This window comes from Hippoglossus hippoglossus, chromosome 13 (assembly GCF_009819705.1).
Source record: "Hippoglossus hippoglossus isolate fHipHip1 chromosome 13, fHipHip1.pri, whole genome shotgun sequence".
NCBI lineage: Eukaryota > Metazoa > Chordata > Actinopteri > Pleuronectiformes > Pleuronectidae > Hippoglossus > Hippoglossus hippoglossus.
Window position 1 is genome coordinate 24,739,368 of NC_047163.1, and position 20,686 is coordinate 24,760,053.

Here is a 20,686-nt window from a genome sequence, read left to right on the forward strand (position 1 = left end):
CATTTGATGCCATGAAACTTGACCTCTGTGCATCTGTAAAGTCATTCTATTTAGTGCTGTGGAGTGTATTCAAGATGACGTATGACATTTTCATATTTAAACATGGAGATGATTCTCTATGATTGTCCAACATTCAGTAACCAACTCCCATCTGACTTCGACAACAGAGTATGAGGGCCATATTAAAGAACAAACAGATTTGAGAATAAAGTCATAATTGAATGAGATAATAGTTTTTTTCAGGAAAAGGTGAAATATTAAACTTGCTTGAAGGTTTCTGGAGAAACTACGAAACCGCTTAGAATATCAGACAGATGAAACCAACAATCGACCACTTCCAAATATTTCTCCACCAAAGACGCAATTTCCTTAAAGTCTGTGTGGTTCTTTCTTCAGAATAAACAGTTTCTTGTACAATCTCTGAAAAGTTCAGGTCTGGCATGGAGCTCATATCTGTAAACATGTTGTCAGAAGTGGACTGCTGCACACAGCCATATCTAATCGGGGATAAAAGTCCTCAGGCCTCTGTGACATGTGGCTCCCTGAATGTACCACGTCCTCTTCTGTCAGCTCTTCCTCCAATCACAGCAGAGGAGGCTGGACCTTCCCTGAAAACCTTTACACTGAAAGTTTTTTTTTTTATTATTTAAAAAGGAATGAATCACAGAGGCCACATGACTCATGTGAGGCCCTGCATGTAAACGTCACAGCTAAGAGCCGACACAGTCATTAAAGTCAGTCAAAGTCCTCAGTGACAGACACAGAACAACAGGACTGAACTGTGCGTAATGTCCTCAGTAGTGGTAGACTCTGATCTGGTTGTTATCGTCCAGGCCCAGCTGGACCAGGCTGCTCTTGGAGGACGGAGCTTGATAGCGAGTGAACAGAGGTCTGGAAAAGTGAAGTTAAAGACAAATGACGTGACTATATCGTCTGACATGTAGCAAAAAAAGCAATGTAAAGATTTCTCGCTGACAAGCAACTGTCATCTTAATTGATCTATTTATCTTTCTCTCACACGCACGCACGCGCGCGCGCGCGCGCACGCACGCACGCACGCACGCACGCACACACACACACACACACACACACACACACACACACACACACACACACACACACACACACACACACACACACACACACACACACACCCACACACACACACACACACACACACACACGATGAAATCTGACCTTAACCATAGTTACTACTTGCCAAACTTAACCTAACCTTAAAACATGTCTTCACCTTAACATGTAATGATTTACAATGACATTATGGGGACTTTTTTTATCCCAATAACAGGATAGTGTGAACACATTTCACCACAATATGAGTAATACCTGGACCACACACACAACCCCGCAAAAACCTGAACCTAAAAACGGGATTTACAATAAGACTAGCTTTTTGTCCCCATAAGGAAGACAAGGTCCCATAATGGAGACTTGTAAAATAAACTTGTGAAAAATGAATACAAGAATAAAATGTATTCAGTTATTTCTATCTCAATTTATTTTAATCAAATATTTATATTTATATTTTTTCGCGTTTTACCACATGATGAAGGCAAGAGTCACCAGGAAATCAATGTAAGTCATGGAGACACAACTGTGTGCGTGTGTGTGTATGTGTGACAGAAGGATACATGCTGGTGTCTTTCTTGCGCATCTCCAGCCACCTCTTGTTGCCATCGATCATCCCCTGCAGCCTCTGACCATCGATCTCTGCTGACTTCTGCATGGACCGCAGGCTGGGACTGTGTTCACTGAGACACACACACAGGTTACGGATTGTAAGTAGATTTGAGGAAGAGAGGACGTATATATATACGCTGTAATCAAGATGAAAAGTGCATTGCCAGTTACCTAACAGGAGTGTAAGCTGAGTAGGCTGAGCTGGTCCTCATGGTGCTGGACGCAACTGGGTCCACAGCTGCTCCTAAAGAATAGAGCCACAGTTGAGGTTCAACAATCAATTACAAATGTATTGCTGCTCCATTCATTTATAAGCAGAATGGATCATACCAGGAAAAATCTGGCTCCACCGGCTGTTGATGAGGTCGTCAGAGGCCTTCAGCACGCTGCTGATGGGGGCATTGTAGAGGGCGTGGGCTGCAGAGCTCCCAGTCGCCCAGTTCCACGAAGGGTTCAAGAGCCTCATGGGGGGAGGTGGGGCTAAGGAGCTGTGGCCCAGGGTGTGCATGTGGGACGCGACTGGATTATAGGTGGGAGTGGGAGCTGGCACGGAGAGAGGCTGCGACACAGGCAAACTGAAGGCTGTGTAAGGTGTGGCACTCTGTGGCCACTGAGCTAATGAACCCAGTGCACTGAGAACAGTGTTGAGCTGGCCCGAGATCTGCTGCAGGGAGTCTGCTAACTCTTGGACTTTGGCCGGGACCGTGGGATGAGCTCCTATTGAGAGAGAGAGAGGCGTAGAGATGAGATGACAGAGGCCGGTCTCGCTACAATGCTGCAGCTGAAAAAATGTTACTCTCTAAGGCGAGTGTATGGAACGTCAGAGATCTGAATATATATAGCGTAAATAAATGAATGCTGCTGTGTTCTACACTCAGTGACCAGTGCGTGTTACCTGTCCCGACCGGTGGGTCCGCAGTGCTGCTGAGGTCCGACTCGGTCACATCGAAGGTCACCTTCCTCTCTCCCGCCAGCCGAGACACATCCTCTGACAGAGGCTGAAGGAAAGAAAAGAGAAAATGACACTGTGACCCAGCTGGTTGTGTTTGCAGAGACTGGGAATCTAACAAACATGACCAAAAATGAATAAATACAAATTCCTATTTGTTTTAGTGATGAGGTTAAAAGTCATATTTGACTTTGGTGCACCTAAATTCAGCTCAGTAAATTACTAGGAGCACAAATGTTGCCACAGAGAGAGCAAAGTACACTGTGCCACTGACCTCTTCAGCGATCGAACTCTCCAGCTGCTGAAGCTGCTCCTCTTTCCTCCTCAGGAGCGAGTTCCCTCTCTGAACCGTCCGCTGCATCTCCTCCACATTTTGGGCTTCCTGATGAAGCAAGGGGAAAAAGCAACCAGTAATTAACGGACCCCATCACACCAGTCATCCCGCCAATTCTCATTCTGTAGAAGGTGGGCGTCACCCCCCACACACCTGCATGAGGCTTCTAATAATCTCCTCAGTCACCCTGGTGTTGTGGTTCAGGTCCTGTGAGGAGCCGGTCTGGGCCGCCCGCAGAGCTGCCTGTCTCTCAATCAGCCGGCTGCTCTCCCTCTCCAGGAAGAGTTTGGTTTTTTGGATGGAGGTGTCGTGTGAGGAGATGTAGCGTCGGAACCTGGACACAAAGAGGTGTATGAATGCAGGCTGAAGGTGGATATACAGCGTGACCCAGGCTCATAGATTCTCATTAATACAGTGTTCTTATGGACAATAAACTAGTTATTATTTTATATTTTTATTTTTGCAAACAAGTAATGTTTGACATGACTTTTAAACCTCCTCCAACCTTCAACCCCACAATTAATAATTTCTTTTCAATTTTAAATAAAGCTATAATCAGACAGCTGTTTTGTTCGGAGACAAAAAACGACTTGTAGATGTTCACCCTGTAAATACTAAATGAGCATGTATAACCACTTTTGTGTTCTATATCTCTCCTTACTCGTCCACGCTGCTCTGGCTGTCGGGTACAGGGGAGAGAGGAGGGTCGTCCAGGTCCTCCAAATGCAGTAATGAGTCTCTCCTGTCACTGGAGGGCGCCGTCATCTCTGTTTTCTCTCCCTTAGTTTTGACCTGCCTCGGCTCCTGTCTGGTGGAAGTACTTGCACCTTCACCTTGCTCCAACTCACTGGACACACAAAATGCAAACAAGCCGGAATTTGTATCAGTCACACGTGTCTGCTGTTAACAAAACTCTTAGGAATGATGATGTTTTTCCACAATACTCAAATCCGATCGAGTTTTAAAAGGGTTCTATTTTACTTCTATTGTAGTTAACCCACTAACTGAAAAGCAGGAGAATAAATTAAGTCAAGATGGTTGTCAGCTTTGTTTTTTTGTTGCTACTGTTGTGGACTTTTCATTTAAAGAACTGCTGGTTTAGGATGTGCAAGTTTCCCGTGTAAGTGAACTGTACCTGACTCTGCGGCTGAGACGGTCGCATCTCTCATGCAGCAGCGTCACCTTGCTCTCCAGTTTCTCCTTGTCCTCCTTCACTCTCCTGCTCTCATCTCTGGCCTTGTCCCTCTCCCCTCTCAGCCTCTCCTCCTCCTCCTTTGCCTCGCTCCTCTCCTCCCTGGCTCTCTGGACGAGTTCTCTGGCTTGATGTTTCTCCTCTCTCATCCTCTCCAGCTCGTCCTTCAGCTGGTCTCTCTCCTGGATCAGCCGGGGTAAGGCCTGCACGCGCACGCGCACACGCACACACACACACACACACACACACACACACACACACACACACAGGAGGTTGATACTCTTGATGGGGGAGTTGGGTGCATAAAATAGAGAGAAAAAGTAGGGTCTCACACCTCTATCTGTGTGTCCACCTCCTCTTCTTCGTCTATGAGCTTCTTCCTCCTTCTCTTCAGATCTACTACCTGATAAGACAGAGCTCATTATTCCACATGGCTCAGGTAAGAGTATCACTGATTGATCGTACATGAAAGTGTGGGATCTAAGACCTTGATCTGCAGCATGCCCTCCTGGCTCTTCAGCTCTTTGGCTTTCAGCTCCAACTGATCTGCCAGATCCTGCAGTTCGGACTCCTACAAGACAGAATAAGACAGATTTATTCTTTCTGTAATACTAAATTCTCACTGATGCAAATTGGAGTAATGCTTCCATTTGCAAGACTGAAAATGTATTCCACAATCTGATTTAGACATGGAAAGGAGTCCTTTTTGAGGAACTGGCACTTTGAGAGGCGGTGTAATGTTCCCAAAGGTTCATCATCGTAAGTAAATCTCCGTGTCTGTGCCGCCTCACCTTGCGTGAGTGTGTGAGCTGCGTCTTTTGTATCTGAGCGTTGAGCTCCAGCCGCAGTTTCTCCAGCTGTAGAGCGTGGGAGGCCTGGAGATGCCCTCTTTCCTCCTGCAGAGTGGACAGCAAGCGCTCTCTCTGTATGGTCTCCTGCAACACACACATGTTTTATTTACCATATGGCAAACATTGTATGGACTCAGTTAGGAATCATGCTGCTCATCTGTTTATCCATTAAACACCCCCCCCCAAACAAAGAAAACATATATTTTCCTATACTCAGGAAGCATGAATGTGTCAACTTCATGGCTGCTTTAAGTTCATTATTAACACTTTATATTTCATTTGTTTAATTTAAACATGAGTGTAAAAATGACATGAGGACAAACCACACAGCCTTTGTAGGGAGCCAGGATAGACATTTCTCCTTTAGCTAAGCTATTAAACATGTCAACACATCTAAAGGTTCCTGTTATAGCCACTTGTACATGATAGGTAAATGCAACAGCTGACTGTAAAATGAAAAACACCTTCTGACCTCATCCAGGTATTTCTCTCTGGTGTTGTTCATTTCTCTCCTGTGGTCTTCCCTCAGCTTCTCCAGCTTCCTCTCGTGATCCCGCTGCACTTCCTCCCGCACTTCCTGGAGCACGCCAGTGAGCTACACAGATGAAGACGAGGTCAGCTGACAGCACAAAATATTATGTTCCACTGATTCACTTATACTTAAAGCCCATTCAGACAGAACTCCACACGACGATGATGTAACTCTGTGCAGTGTGTGTGTGTGTGTGTGTGTGTGTGTGTGTGTGTGTGTCCTCACATCTCGGTGGTAGTCTGTCAGGTGCTGTTCAGGTCGTGTACTCATCATCAGCTCCTTGTCCCTATCTGTGCTTTTGACCTTTACATGGTAAAATTGTGCAAACACAGAGACAGACACAATTAGACAGATCATTTATTGTCCCTAAAGTCAAGGGCCACCACTTACCATCAAAATGTCTCCAGTTACAGCTGTTTTTTATATAAATATTAGAAAGAGGAAATATCATTTGTCACCACTAGACCAATAATTCTGTAAAGCCATTTTTATAACACCTTTGTAGACTAAACTAAATCATTTACTCTTTTCACAACTTAATTTCAACACTGTTCACAAACTTCTGTAACACAAGACCTTGGGTCAAAAAATCCACTGACACCCACTAACAACTGGCTTTTGTCTGCAATGGGAATGGACACATTCATCATTTACTTCTGGATCAAAAGACTCTGCAGTAGACGCATGTTTCTATTGGCTCCTATCTGCAGTGATAGAAACATCACACCTGGGTGAACGTATTAATGTGGCAGACAGTGAGGCGAGAGAGCCCCTTGATTGTCGCTGAGTAAAAAAAAAAAAACCTGCGTATACTCGCTAATTTTGGTGTAGAAGAGTTATTGTTGACCTTTCGCTTAAAATGAGGGATCCAGGTAAATATGCCAACCTGCTAATATCCAGCAGTGATCAAGACGCTCCATGAATCCCCTGTGACAATATTTGAATTTTGCAATTTACTGACCTTTAATTCTATTGATTCCCTCTACAGAGGCAACAGCACATGCTGATCTTTGTCAGGCTATTTGCTCTTGTGTTTGCTGTTCCAAATATTTGTGTTTAGCTTTTTTAAAGTGACATGTCCCACATTAGTCATGCAGAAAAGTATTATCAAGGCAGTCGTGCCAGATGCAAATGCTAAATTTAAACAATGACATTTTTTATGACAATAAGAGGCAGGTTATTATTCTCTTTTACCTCCTGTTTGAGAGAATTCAGTTTCTCCTCTCGCTCTCCTTGGAGTCTCCTCCTCTCTGATTCCAGCTCCTCTTCCTGCTCAGCCTTAAGGAGTTCAACATCCTGCCTCTGCTGGGCTTCCAGCCTGTCACGCTCCGCTGCTCGCTCTTCCTCTAGAGTTATTTGTAAATCTTTCAGGATGGCTTCGCTCTCCTCCCTGAGAGAGACACACACACAGTTATTTTGGGGAACTCATTAAAGTGTAGCTGATTTCGAAAGGCTTTATTCTATTCAGTAGAAATTCTCAAATGTTTCATGTCTGCATGTGTAGTAATAATTAAGACCATAATTAAGTCATTACACACCCATTTGGACAGTGCATGTGCAGTGGTTCTTAAACTAGGGGTCGGGAGTCCAGGAGCGGTTTGCAAGATTGTCTTGTTTTGACTTATCTGCTGTTTTGGAGCCCCTGCTCTATAGTGCACGGTGGAACAGTGGTGCAGTGGTTTACACTGTCGCCTCACAACACCTTCTCCCTGTGTCTGCGTGGATTTTCTCCAGGTACTACGGCTTCCTCTCACAGTCCAAAGACATGCAGATTGGGGTTAGGTTTATTGGAGACTCTAAATGACTGGTGACTTGTCCAATGTCACCTGGGATTGGCTCCAACTGTACAGACAATTGATGGACAGATTGATGGATGGACTCTACACATTTGCAACTAGGGGATGGTAGATTGTCCAATTGTGACTCAGTCTCCACAGTCAAGACTCAAATAACTCTTTTACACAAAAGTTTGTGGGTGTCAGCAGGGATTGGCTCCATTCCCCTGCGACCCCTCAATACCCACAGTGGTATTGATAGTAGATGGATGGAGGGATGCTCTAGTCATTAGAGGTGAACTAGAGTCTAGTGAACCTTTGCTCTATTTTTTATTGTGCATGTCTGACCTGAGCTTGTGCTTCTGCTTCTCTCTCTCCCTCTGGATAGACTCTCTGGTTTCCTCCAGCATCCTGTCAGACTCCTCAGTGAGCCTGGCCTCCTCCTCTCTCCTCTTTAACAGGAGACGCTGCCGCAGAGCCCTGAGGAGACGTGTTATGTACACACATTTTAGTCAAATGAAGATGTGCCTTGGTGAGACCTGACTAAAGGACCTTTTTTTACCTAACATTTGATCACTTTAATGTGTATTTGCCTCATATCACGCATGATAATAACAGTGGGAAGTACAGTATACAATCTTTGTACGGGTAAACTCGGATACACAAGAAAACCTGTTGAATAAAGTGTGGACTTATGTGAGAATACATGTGGTTTGTGGGTGGGGTGTAATCTGATAAAGCAGTGAACGTGTGGTGAGGACCACATGCTCCCGATGCCTACCTCAGTCTTTCCTCACTCTCCTCCTTCAGATTCCTCTCCTCCTCCTCCTCCTCCCTACTCAGCTCCTCCTGGAGGAGACACATCCTCTTCTCTTTCTCCCTCATCAACTGTTTCTTCTCCTCCTCTACCTCCTGATCAGCCTTCCTCCTCTCCCCTTCCTTCTCTTTTTGTTCTCTAAGACTCTTCTCCTCCCTCTCACTCTCCTCCTCTTTCTCTTTCTTCTCTCTGTCTTTCTTGATTCTCCAGCTTGGCTCTTCATCCACTGGTTTGTCAAGGGTTTTTAAGGGGGTTTCAGCATTTCCAGGTTTGGTGTTGGAAGTGCGGATCGCTCGACCTCTGGCGGTTCCAGGCCTCTGGAGCCCCAGAGAGGCTTTGGGTCGGAGCTCGCCACTTCGCTCTGAGTGGGAGGGGCTGGAGAGGGAGCGTGAAGGGCTGGACTGGTGGAGGACGAGTCGGTCAACTTTAGAGGCTAAAGGACTGCCTCCATCTTTAGCCAGCATATACCTAAAAAGAGAGAGAGAGGGAGTGTTATAGTAGTTCAAGGAAAAAGTCAATGTTAAAAAATATGGCTAACTAATTTTCCATGTTATTCTATAAATGCACAAGTTGTGCATATTTCGTCAACTGCAACTACTTTTGACTTGCTCATCTAATTTTCACAACTTTTGGAAAAGTAAATTTAAAGACTTCCAATTCCTCAATAGATACCAAGATAGGGTTGTTGGGTTACACTGTATTACATGGTGTGCAGGCACATATCGATTATATAACTTGCCCACCAACCACACAGTCTGTTTCATTTTTTTATAGACATAAAGTCATTTGGTTCTTATTTGTGTTTCAGTGGTAGCACCCACATCACCAGTTATCAATACTTAGTCTGAAAGTCACGCATCACATTACAGAGTAACAGAGTCTTATCACATAATGAGAGGAGAGTTGGTCGACGAGGTTGATGAGGATTTGGTGTCAAAAGATGGTAAAAACTTTATGGATGTTTTGAAGGTCCCCGACACCCATAGACAGGTCAGTGTGTTGGGAGAGAGAGAGAGAGAGCAATGCAGAGCGCTGTACATAAGCAACAGCGCACAACTTCTATGTTCACATGAGAAGTGGACCATCACAGTCTAGGTAATTAAACACTGCACACAACTTCAAGTGCAGCAAACAAGTAAAGCTGCTCACTGTGAAATCTAATGTACCAGTGTAATCACTAACACTGGTGTTTTCACAAGTCTATTCCCAATGGTTACAATTTCACACAATTTCTACAGTCAGACATAAGAACACACCTCTTTAAGAGAAAGTAATTCTACCTAAAGAAAATCAAAACAATAAGAAACCTGTTGGCAGCTTCTGAAACCTTCGTCTTTGCCCCCTCCTCATTCTCCTCTTTGTCTTTTGTTCCTTGACTGTCATCTTTTTCCAGTGGACTGACAGCACCCGACAAGTCATTGATATCCAGAACCTTCTCCGACAGCTTTGGGAGACAAACCAGAACCATTACGAGACATTACAGATCAACAGCTGCATGAATGAGTGAATGAACAAATGAACGAATGGTGATGGATGGGTGTCACACTGCATGACATAACTACCTTGACATCAATGGAGGATGAATCCTCCTCAATGTTTTTATCCGTCTCAGACTCCTGCAGTAAGAAAAACACAAACACACTCATCGACAAGGAAACCGCTGAGAATGAACAACACCAAAGTGACCAAACTGCACAAGTAACACTGAACATCAAAGCGTACTGTCTTTTCCAAAGAGACACAGAAACACACACAGCACGAGACAGAAGCGGCGTGTATATGTACACAAAGCCAAGGCAGGTAAGCTGGCAGGCAACCTGTAATATCAATTGCCAGTGTAGAAGCAGTGTAGAAGCAGATAGACTACCAACAACAGACAGCACTGCCAATGGGAAGAAGGATCAGAACCGTCCAACCCAGTCCTGAGGGGCTCTGATAGACTGCCCTTTGACCAATTTATATTCCAGTGTGTGGGTGATGGCATCCAGGCAGGGAATCAGGCAGAGGACGAGACAGCCCCTAAGGCAGTGGGGTTGGATTCTGGGATCTGCCCTGGACCCATGCATGCTTTGAAGAGGTCAAAGCAGAGCCAGGGTGGGACTGAGTAAAGATGGGAGCGGTAGTCAGCAGGCACAGAGGCAACACCGAACCCTACCTCTTCTGGAAGGAGGCATTTTTCTGTCTTCGTAGTTTTTCTCTTTTGGGTGAGCGCTTTGACATCACTCAACATCATCCTCTGGCCTAGGTTTTCCAGTGGCACTTGAGCCGTTTCCGTCTCAAAAACCTCCACAACGTCCGCCTCACTCTCCGATGCCGCTGGGGATTTTTGAGCATCTGATTCACCCTCAACGTTCATTCCTTCCCTCTCGGTTTCTCCTTCGCTCAGTGCACATTTCTCTATGTCCCTGTCACTCCCCGTCAGGTTCAGGGAGCATCTCTCCAAAGCTTCCTCGCTCTCACCACCCTCCTCCTCCTTTTCCTTCTCTTGCTCTCCTTCGCTATTCACCTCTGACGCTTCTTCCTTACTTCCACTCTGCCCCTCTTCATCATTGATGCTTCCACCCAGCTCATTTCTGCTTTTGTCATTTCTGTCCTCTTCCTTGCTCCCTTCATCCTTATCACTTTTAAAGAAATTCTCCACATTTGCGTCACTGTCTTCCTCAACATCCTGTTCTCCATCTACTTTTTGCACCTCTCCCTGCATCTCTTCTTTCTCCTCCATGAAACTCTCCATATTCTCCTCTCTGTCTTTGGCCTTGAAACACCTCTCTACATTCTCATCGCTGTCATCCTCCTCTCCCTCATTGCTCTCCTGCTTCTTAATGCACCTTATATTTTCGGTAACTCTGCCATCTCCTTCATCTCTTTCTTTATCCTCACTTTCACAGCATTCCTCCTCTACCTCATCACTCCCTGCCGCCTCCTCCTCTTTCTGTTTTTTGACAGCTTCCTCCATGTCATCCCCCTCCTCTCTGCTTTTCCCGTGTCCTTCCTCCCCTTTTCCCCTCCTGCCTCCCTCCTCCGCTTCGCCTCCTCCTTCATCCTCCCCCCTCTCTCCTTTAGCATCCCCATCTTCCAACTCCTCACCCTCCTCCACTTCATTCAAATCCTCTGCTGAGTGTTCAGGCTCAGGGCTGATAGGACCTGGACCCTCCTCATTGACATGGTTTCGGATGCCCGCAAGTGGGGACAGGTGGAGGTGCTTCTGCTATTTAGTTTGAGACAGCAAAGCAGTAACAGTGACAGTAGAAGTCAGCAGGACAAAGAGGAAGACACAGTAACAGCAAGGACATGTCCCAGCCGCAGAGCAGCTACAGGAGACAAAAACGTTTCACTGCGGCTGATAAACCATTGAATACTTAACATATTCTGCACAATTCTGGAATGAATACATGATCATACAAACTGAATCATCATCAGTCATATCACAAGTAGAAGGCATTGAATGGGGGATTTTCTACCTGAAATAATTCAGTGCAAGCCTTGCGGTAAATATTATTTAGCAGCAGCCAATTCTCTCCATATATGATTTCTTCTACAATGATGTGTCACAAAGGATGAGTACTGTAAAGAGCAAATAGTTCTTTCTACCTCATACTGAAGGCCTCCTCCCAGGGCATCCTGGTCCAGGTGAAGGTTCTTCAACAGCCTGTCTGAACCGCGAGGACTCAGCTGGAAAATAGAAGATTATAAGAGTTTAAAATATGAAAGCAGATAAATAAGAAATGTTCATCATCTTCAGGATGCACTGTACCTCATTTTCTGAGAGTTTGTCGTCGTTATTGTCATCGTCATCATCAAAATCGGGCAGAGTAAGGGAGACCCTCTCCTTCTGCCTGCTGCCTAAAACACTAGATACCCCAGTACTTCTAGGACCCTAGCAGAGTAAGAAATGTAAGTACAGTATATTTACTGTGAATCAAATGGTCTGTCAAAGAGAACTAGGATCTTACCCTTAGGGAAGTCTTGAGGGGCTCCAGCCCACCAGAGCTGCTGAGGGACCCTCGAAGAGCAGGGGCAGATCCAGAGAGTGGGCCAGGGCCGGTGATGTCCAGCCCTCTCAAAGGGGCCAGGCCACCCAGGGGAGACGGTAAGGATCCCAAGGCTGAAGTCAGTGCCTGAAGGGAAAGAGAAACAGCCAAAGAAGTAAACAAATCGACCAAGCGTTTTCAAACTTAAGCAAATTTTACAATAAATAACGAATTAAATTTACAAACAGTGGTTGATTATGGATTTGTTGAAAGGAAGACTGTTTCCCATAACATCTTTCCCATGAAGATCAGGTTAACAATGAATACTCACCAGTGTAAAAATATTTATCTGATTTCATTACTTTTATTTTTTTAAGAGGTACCACCTCTCTAATAATAAACGAAACCATATTATTTTACACTATTTTATGTTTTGCATTTGTCGCATTTTCTTCTGCTCTCCCCATGTAGCAGTGACAGAAAAAACTGAAAATATTAAAACTGTGGACAAATACAACAACTACTCACTCCGGAAGTCTTTACTGGCTCCCTCTTCTTTTTCTCTTTCTTCTCCTTCTTTTCTTTCTTTTTCTTCTTGTCCTTGTCCTTCTTTGCCCCCATGCCTCCTGCAGCTGCAGTGAGCTGGGTGCGCTCACGCTCCTGGGCCACCAGGAGGCGGTAGTGCTCATCGCAGGGGTGGTCCCAGGTGGATTGGCCTGTGGAGAAGTTGAAATAGTAGATTTCCCCTGTCACGTCCTGACTGTGGGGGAGAAAGAGGGGGGAGAAGGGGGAGGGGGGGGATTTTAGCACCTCCAAAGACAAATGGCCCAGGACCGACGGGGAGATGGGTTGGTGAACAGTGAGACCAGAGGTTGCAAAATCACCTGAAACTAAATGCTGAACCAATTCTATATACTAATTTTATATAACCATATCTGTTAAATGTATTGGTTCATAAAGAATGACAGCTGCTTAATTAGTTTATATAGTAATGACTGTGCAATTATTTAGTCAATAATAATTTAGTTTACCATAGTTTTATCCATAAAATCAATTTTAATCTTAGTGTGAACTCATTGAATCTCAAATATAAAAAACTACTCGCGAAATGTAAGAGACCATTTTTTTCACTGCAGCTGTCTTACATTACATTTAGCTGACGCTTTTATCCAAAGCAACTTACAATAAGTGCATTCAACCACGGGGGTACAAACCAAGAACAACAAGAGTCAAGTAAGAACAATTTTTTTTTTGTTGTTAATCTTGCAACACGCCTCCAGCTTCCCGCATCAAGAACAGACCCTCACCCCTGATTATTTGCAAAACACAAACACTAACACTACAGTCTGTCAAATACACTCAAATAAATGCTGGTGTGGCTTAGATGAAATCCAGATTGTGGCCTCATCTTGCATCAGCAAGACCATTTGCAACATCAAACTACATCCATACGGATTTAGACAGTGGTTCACTAGTGCAGCATACTATGTCTCATACACAATAACACTTCCGTGGGTGGGCATGTTGCTGGGACTTCATTACCCAGCCTTCCTTACCAAGGCTTCCACTCTGGAGGCAATGGTGCAACGACGCCTTCCCTGGCCAGCCACAGGAGGTCCGGCTCACTGCCAGGATCAATGCCAATCTCTCTTGCATACTCTTGAATCTCTGATGACAGTGAGAAAAAGAAAATGGAGGGATGTGAGGAGAGCTAAGTGTAACCCTACAGTATCATATAGCTGACAATGACACACCATCACACTTTTGTTTCACACCATCACAGACTGCAATGACCTGTTGGATGCTTATTCTGTCCCATGAGGATGTACCAGGGGGCACCAAATTTGGGCTTTTAAGGCCACGTGTTCCCTAACTGGCTACTTCTCCCCACTTGCTTACTACTCCATATGATTGTGGAAAGCACTGTACTTAAAATACTGTTTGAACGTTGTTGGCACACAAGAGTTATTAGACCCGAAATGACCCAGAACGAATATATAAATTAAGATAAGTGAGACTGCAATCAGAAGAAACCCTTCGTTATCCTCCTGTATGCAATATTATCCAATACGTGAATGAATTATAGAGTAATAAGTATGAGGTGGTAGTGATTTTGGCTGTGGCTGGAGAGTTCCTACACATATTATATACATATTTATTTTACATCATCTGTGCCTTGTGGGTCAATCCTGCTCCAGCCTGATAACATGCCCAGGTTTATCACCCTGACCCCTGCAGTACCTTGTTCAGAAGGTGTATAATTCTCATCGTATTCCTCTTCAAGGATCAGCTGGCCTCCCATGAGGTCTGGAGCACTCATGGTTACTGTAGAGACACAAGAGGATGAATGGCAAAACAACGGGAGGTGCAATGTGTGCCCAGCTTTCTGAGAGCGAAAACTAAAGATTGCCAGTGTGCTTCAGTTTATCAGATTAACATATTAACTTCTCGAGTTTGGCTCGACAAATAAACGAGGGCGTATTAAACACTGCACATGACTGAATGTGTGGCAACCTGTGCGGCAGCAAAACCATCATTCACATTCTTCGTAAACGAAACAAATGGACGTGAAAATCATTTTAAGGTCATTTATGCGAGGGGAAGCGAGGGAAGGGAAGAAGCTAATGAAGCTAATATCTAAGCGACTTCAACATTAGCTTGCCGCCGTCTAGCTAGCTCCAGCTGCTAAATGGATGAGTAATAACTTCTTCACGGTAAATGTATTTACCTTCCACGCTTTTAATGGTTTACTCATTCGCCCTTTGGGTATTATGGATTAGTTGACAGTTGCTTGACAGCGACACTGTGTAGGCAGAAAGATGCGAGAGTTTCTCCACTAGCAACATATCCAAGGACGCTTCCCCCGCTTCCTGTTGACGATGAACACGCGGCTCTGATTGGCTGACACGGATGTGGCGTTCATGTTTCCTCGTACGTTTCAGTTCCATCGCAAATCATTGGAGAAATTTAACTTTTGAGTGATTATAAAACGTCAGAGATCAGATACAAATCATAATATCTATAATATATTATTATTTATATATATTAACATATTGATTTCAATGTTGAAGTACCGAAAAACAGAGGGGGGAAAACAGAAACAAAGAAAGACATAATTTATGTATTTTGGGATTTTCCAATATTAATGCATTCTTAACTTCCATCAACAGGCGTCTGGAGTGACGACGACAGCTTATATCAAATGGAGTTTGTGCACTTTGAGATGTCTGTGCATTTGTCTTGCATTTGATTTGGTAGCTCTTTGTGAATGTCCAGGTGTCTAATATGTAGTATTGCACTCAAAAGCACTAATCACTGTAAAATACCACTGTCCACTTGTTTTTGCTTTACTCAAAAGCAGAACAATTGTGAAGGTACGTTACAGGGCATTCATTTTTTACGCGGGCCTCAAGACTTTTATAGATCCACGTCTCATTCTGTCCACAACTTATGTGATCTATGTGTCACAGTAATTTCTGTGATCTCTACTTAAAAGGGAGCTTCTTAGATTAGGATCCCTTTTCGGTAAACTTCAAATGTACTCCTTTCCACCATGTCTCTCTGTCAGTCAGTGTTCTGTAGGCAGGAGATGTTCCTGAACTCTCCCTGACTGTCTACAGTACATTAAAGAGGAAGCATTTTACACTGTTGTGTAGAAACAACACAGCCATTTCCATGCATATGTCACAGAGAAATGTCATATTTAGATAGATGGATGGGAGGGCGGTATCTAGGTAGATTGATACTTTTTCAAATTTACACATCCAGTAGCACAAAACACACAGTACAAGAAAATCACTCAAGAATAATGGAGGCTGTGCAGCTATCATCAAATAGTCAATTATTATCAAAAGAAAATACTAAACTCAAGTGAAGAAACACGTAACCTATACATGTAAACCATACATTATTGTTTCTTTTTGTGACTTGTACTTCAGTAAGCTTCTCTGGTTAAAGTGAGTGTTCACAACTTTTAGTCGCAGTGAGTTTATTGTGACGAAGCATGTGTTTTGCATTTGTTATTGTAAGGCGAGGCTCCCTGTGGTGTGTCAAATAACACTTTCTGTCCCCCAGGCCTCACAGCTGGGCGCTTCATTAGCACCATGCTGCTAAATGATGCTTTTGTTCAGTCCCGGAGCCACAGTGTCTCATCAGACTTTCTCTGTTGACTGCTGTCTACGACAAAGTCAATCAAAACAGGTTACTTGTCTACAAGCGTTCACAAAATGGTATCCAGTTGAATATGTGCACAGAGTAAGATTACATGGCTTCAAATGTATAATATATTGGTTTGGCCTGATCTCTTTATTCAGGGTTTTAACCACAAGAGGGCAGACGAGGGGAGACCTAAGGCAACATGATTACTTTACTTAACAAGTAGTTGACCTTTCTGGGAAATATCAGCTGCCCTGAATTGAGGAAATATTTTCTACTCTCTGCCTTAATGTGGTGCCAATAAGGTTTCCAAATATTCGTCATTACTCGACATATATTTCCCTCCTCTCTCATGTACAGCATTTGTCTTATGTATCATCTAATGGTAAGTATGTAGCACCGACTAAAAGGCACCAAAAATATCGAGGGATTCTGCGCAGCTTTTTGCCAATTCCTGGGATCAGGTATGAATCATGCTTCTCCCCATCCTGTGCTTGTTTGATCTATGTGTGGGTGGTTTGGTTCTAGTATCAGGGTAAATGACCTCTACATCTTGGGCAATGATAGCTTTAGAATTACAAACAGGCCTTGAAACTCAGATGATCAACTCAATACCCACGCACTAAACTAGATGATAGACAGCCCTGCGTGTTAGGTTCTCAATGTTAAAGGTTTGAGTCAACTCAGCCTTTTTCATTTATGATGGTGGTGGATGCTTGATGTCTGTTGTCGAAAAACCTTAGATTTGGCATGCAGTTAATGACCATTTGATGAAATAAAAAATGTCTTAAAACATATCAACCATTATATGACATGGATTTACTTATAGCCACTAATTGTATGATTAGCAGTAATGAGTGTATGTCGAGTGCAAAAGCTTATTCAAAGAAGAGGAAACATATTTTCTATGTTCATTGTAAATCCAAATGTATCCATACAGTACAAGATAGCCCAGGTCCATAGTATATAAAACCCCTCTATAAGGTCCAGTATGACACATACATATACCAATAAAAAGGTTTGAGGACATCCACACATTATCCAGCAGTGGCACTCTATACTGGGTGAAGAGTGAAATAGATGTTCCCTCATTTGGTGTTTGCTGAAAATAACGATGGCCTGTGTTCAAGTGTTCGACAAGCACTTTGTCATGTTATAGTCAATATGACTCGAGAATGGTCCTCATAACCCAAACTTGACCTTTTTAATATATCAATGCTAAGATAATAAGTGAAAAGTGTTGACAATTTAACATCTTGTGTAAAACCACAATTCATCTAAAAGGCTCATAAGTAAAACAAAAGCAGTCCAAATTCTACTGGAGAAGAAAAAAAAAACCCTTTTATAGTATAAAGCTGGCACAGGGTAAATACTGTTAATGTACATACATGAATACTCCAGTACATACTGCAATCAGATAAGAGGAATACATATTTTTCTCTGAAAAATAGTGGACCAGCATAACACAATATGTCAAAATCTCCTTTCATTTCTACCATCATTTGTAACATTTCCTCCTCTGGCAGTGTCCTTTTTGAGGGAACATGTAAAGCATGCACTGTGACCTGTTCAAAAGAATAAGACAATATTGTGTGTTCACAATCTTTTTCGTGTAAGATTTGCTGTTGCATCAGAAAAATGCTCTTTTTATGCCAGCACTTAACTCTGCACTTTAATAAACGGCCTTGTCTTTGGAGAGGTCTTAAGAGCAGCAGATTGCTCCAGAGCCTCATAAACGTTGAAGATAATGTAACATATCTCTGGTCAGCACAACAAGTGCTCGTTGTTCAGTGCTCGTTGGTTGGCACAGAAGTCACACCCTTGTTATTGTCTGCTTATGTGAGTGTATGTGAGAGCGTGTGGATTATTTCAAGATCAAACAATAGTTCTTGGAGGTTGTGTATCAGCCTCATTTTGCTCCTCCAGTGATTTAGGTTATCTGAGTTCAGGATGGATTCTCTTGCTTTGTTGTCGAGCTGTACAACCCGCAGGGCCATGCAACCTACAGTGACACACTATGACCAGGGCTTCGGTCCAAATATCTGTATTAAAGCAGAAGCGACCTCAACAGATGTGACATTGCAAAACAACATCACGACAGTTAAGTAGGCTGTGGTATAGCAATCTGAAGTGTGTGCGTGTGTGTGTGATAGAGAGAGCTCCACGGTGTTGCTTACAGCTGAGATAACCTCCCCTGCTGATTTGAGAACAGTGCTCTGTCATGGAGGCAGCTGGAACAATGACTTGACCTTTGAACCTCAGTCAGCACCTGATCAAATGGTGGATTTACTGATTAAATATTTATCAGCTCCAGGCAATTACCCCACATCTGTCTTGCTGTTTGGTGGTCACTGTATAACTGGTTGTTGATCATCAACAAAGAAGTTACTTTTCTTAGTGGAGCGTCAGTTAATCCCATCATGAATATCAGCTGACTTTGCATAACTGCAGCCGAAACCACTGAAAAGGCCGAGTTCTTCATTTAGGACACCACTGTTTCAAATTAGAATTTATTTTGTCTTAAATTCAGTCCATATAACCCTGCAAACCCAATAGTGGCACTGCCCTTTGTGAATTATCCCAAAATAATATAATAATTTCCCCCTTTTAAAATTGTAGGAACATGCCTTAAGTCTGTTGTCAAAGTGATAAACTACTTTACTGAGTTTCTCCCATTTAAAGCTCCTGTCAAAAGAATGGATTGCTCAGTTGCCTGTAAAGTCTTGCGAAACATGCAACCCCAGCAATTAATTGTCCTTTCAGCTCACAGTTCTGAGGTCCTCCTGATAACAATTATGACAGCAGTAATCTCCACAGATCGCTCAGTGAGGATGCTGAATCAACGTGGTGCAATGCAAGCAGTCTCAAAGGTTGCTGTTCCAGATAAGTGTCATTCTTCTCTCTGAGCTTTCTTATCTCATGGGCCAGGGCAAACGCCCTAAAGACTACTGTACAATGACAGTACATGGTGAAGCCATTGAGAGGGGCCATGTGCTGTGATTTGTTCTGCCTCTTACTGAGCCCGGTGTGTATAGCGGAGGCCTACAATTAATGCAGATTTTTTTTATCATTTTGATCACTTGTTTGGTCTGAAAGATGTCAGAAAAAGTCATAAATGTCCAAAGTAGCATCTTCAGGTTGCTTGTTTTGGCCAACCAAAACTCATTCATTCAAATTTCTTGTAAAATATTTTTCTAATTATTTGTTTATTAATTTATCAAATAATTCAGTCTTACTACTGTTTTAAAGTAAGGCATTAAGATGTATTTACATGTGAAGGAGAGTATCCTTACTTTATATTTGTAATCTAACATTTATTGCTGGGCCATTTTTTAAATTTGTTTGGCGAAATTAGGCACTTCTTGAAAGCATTTCAGCGCTTCCATTATTGCACCATTCTCATTGGTTTTCTGTTTTTTACTAGCTGGTGTCAGTCAAATTGCTGCAGTTAGTAACAGCATTCTGTACCTTGCAGACATCTGTCGATGAGACTCTCGTAGGTGGCTGTTCTGTCACCTCTCTGTCCTCACTTGGTCGTAAGGCTCAGTTTGGCTCCTGCTCACATAAATGAGAGAGAGAGAGAGAATGAGTTTGATGTCGAGGCGTGAGAGAGAGGACACACAACTCTGTGTCAGATAATAAATAACATTGGCAAATGGAAGTGGGGAAAGTGTGATGTTGCTTTTAAGTAGGCCTAGAGGAAATGCTGCAGACACGATCACAAAACTATCAAGCTATCAAACTCTTCTCCTGTTAAGTTTTAATTCAGGAGGCAGACACCCTCTCTACGTTTAGGAGTCAGCTTAAAACCTTCCTTTTTGATAAAGCTCATAAAGCTGGCTCAGGTCTGCCTGCACCAGCTCTTAGTTATGCTGCTAAAGGTCTAGACTCTAGTTTGTCTGGGGACACACGCCACATGGAGGTTCTCTTTCCTCCTCTTCCTCTTCATCACATTAATGTCTCATACATGTTACTGAATTGACTTCTTCCACATGGTTCGTAGATAGTGATCATGGATTGTAGTGGCAGGTTCTGCCTTGCCCATTAAGGTACATTAGTATACTTCCAGGATGTTCCTTATTGTACTAGGCAACTACTCTATGACTGATCTTAATTTGAAACGTTTTTTCAATGGTCCTAAACATTATTGGAGAATTGCGGATTGAGCTGAACTTTGAACAATTTTAAACATTTGCTCCAAATTCAAGCAACAAAATAAACCTGCCTTCTCCATTTATTCACAGGGCTGGAACAAAATATATGAACCTCTATTCAATAAAATCTCACAGTTCTGGTAAAACTTAAGTCGGTCTGGGAGCAGGGTTGGAGCATGTAGCATCTCCATTTTTTTCATGTATTGTTCATCTGTTTTATTAACATCTGTTAAATATATATATATATATATTCTC

General features: G+C 43.2%; 1 protein-coding gene across 5 annotated transcripts; it reads right to left on the bottom strand.

Moving 5' to 3' along the window:
* Positions 1-257: 257 nt before the first annotated feature.
* Positions 258-19,821, bottom strand: LOC117772584 (centrosomal protein of 164 kDa-like). Of its 5 annotated transcripts, none has more exons than XM_034603827.1 (26): positions 19,746-19,821; positions 14,364-14,447; positions 13,679-13,790; positions 12,651-12,882; positions 12,105-12,269; positions 11,906-12,028; positions 11,743-11,823; positions 9,714-9,767; positions 9,459-9,595; positions 8,116-8,619; positions 7,683-7,814; positions 6,754-6,949; positions 5,785-5,862; positions 5,500-5,622; positions 4,968-5,111; positions 4,664-4,747; positions 4,511-4,579; positions 4,120-4,379; positions 3,646-3,831; positions 3,138-3,318; positions 2,925-3,032; positions 2,597-2,699; positions 2,032-2,418; positions 1,873-1,945; positions 1,653-1,772; positions 258-891 (listed from the first exon to the last, which is right to left on the bottom strand). In XM_034603827.1, the coding sequence occupies exons 2-26, from the start codon at positions 14,440-14,442 to the stop codon at positions 795-797; spliced, it is 3,828 nt and encodes a 1,275-aa protein (XP_034459718.1). In that variant the 5' UTR covers positions 14,443-14,447; positions 19,746-19,821; the 3' UTR covers positions 258-794. The 5 variants fall into 5 exon arrangements, with proteins under 5 accessions (XP_034459718.1, XP_034459720.1, XP_034459717.1 ...); XM_034603829.1 differs by lacking the exon at positions 19,746-19,821 and adding an exon at positions 14,851-15,015 and having other exon boundaries at positions 9,459-9,583; XM_034603826.1 differs by lacking the exon at positions 19,746-19,821 and adding an exon at positions 14,851-15,015.
* Between the last annotated feature and the right edge of the window lie 865 nt (positions 19,822-20,686).

Coding starts and splice junctions, on each gene's coding strand:
- LOC117772584 (XM_034603825.1), bottom strand. CDS start 11,107: ATGGAGGAAGCTGTCAAAAAACAGAAAGAGGAGGAGGCGGCAGGGAGT. Junction 9,596..9,713: donor CATCCTCCATTGATGTCAAG/GTAGTTATGTCA, acceptor TGTCTCCCAAAG/CTGTCGGAGAAGGTTCTGGA. Junction 4,748..4,967: donor AGCTCACACACTCACGCAAG/GTGAGGCGGCAC, acceptor TCTGTCTTGTAG/GAGTCCGAACTGCAGGATCT.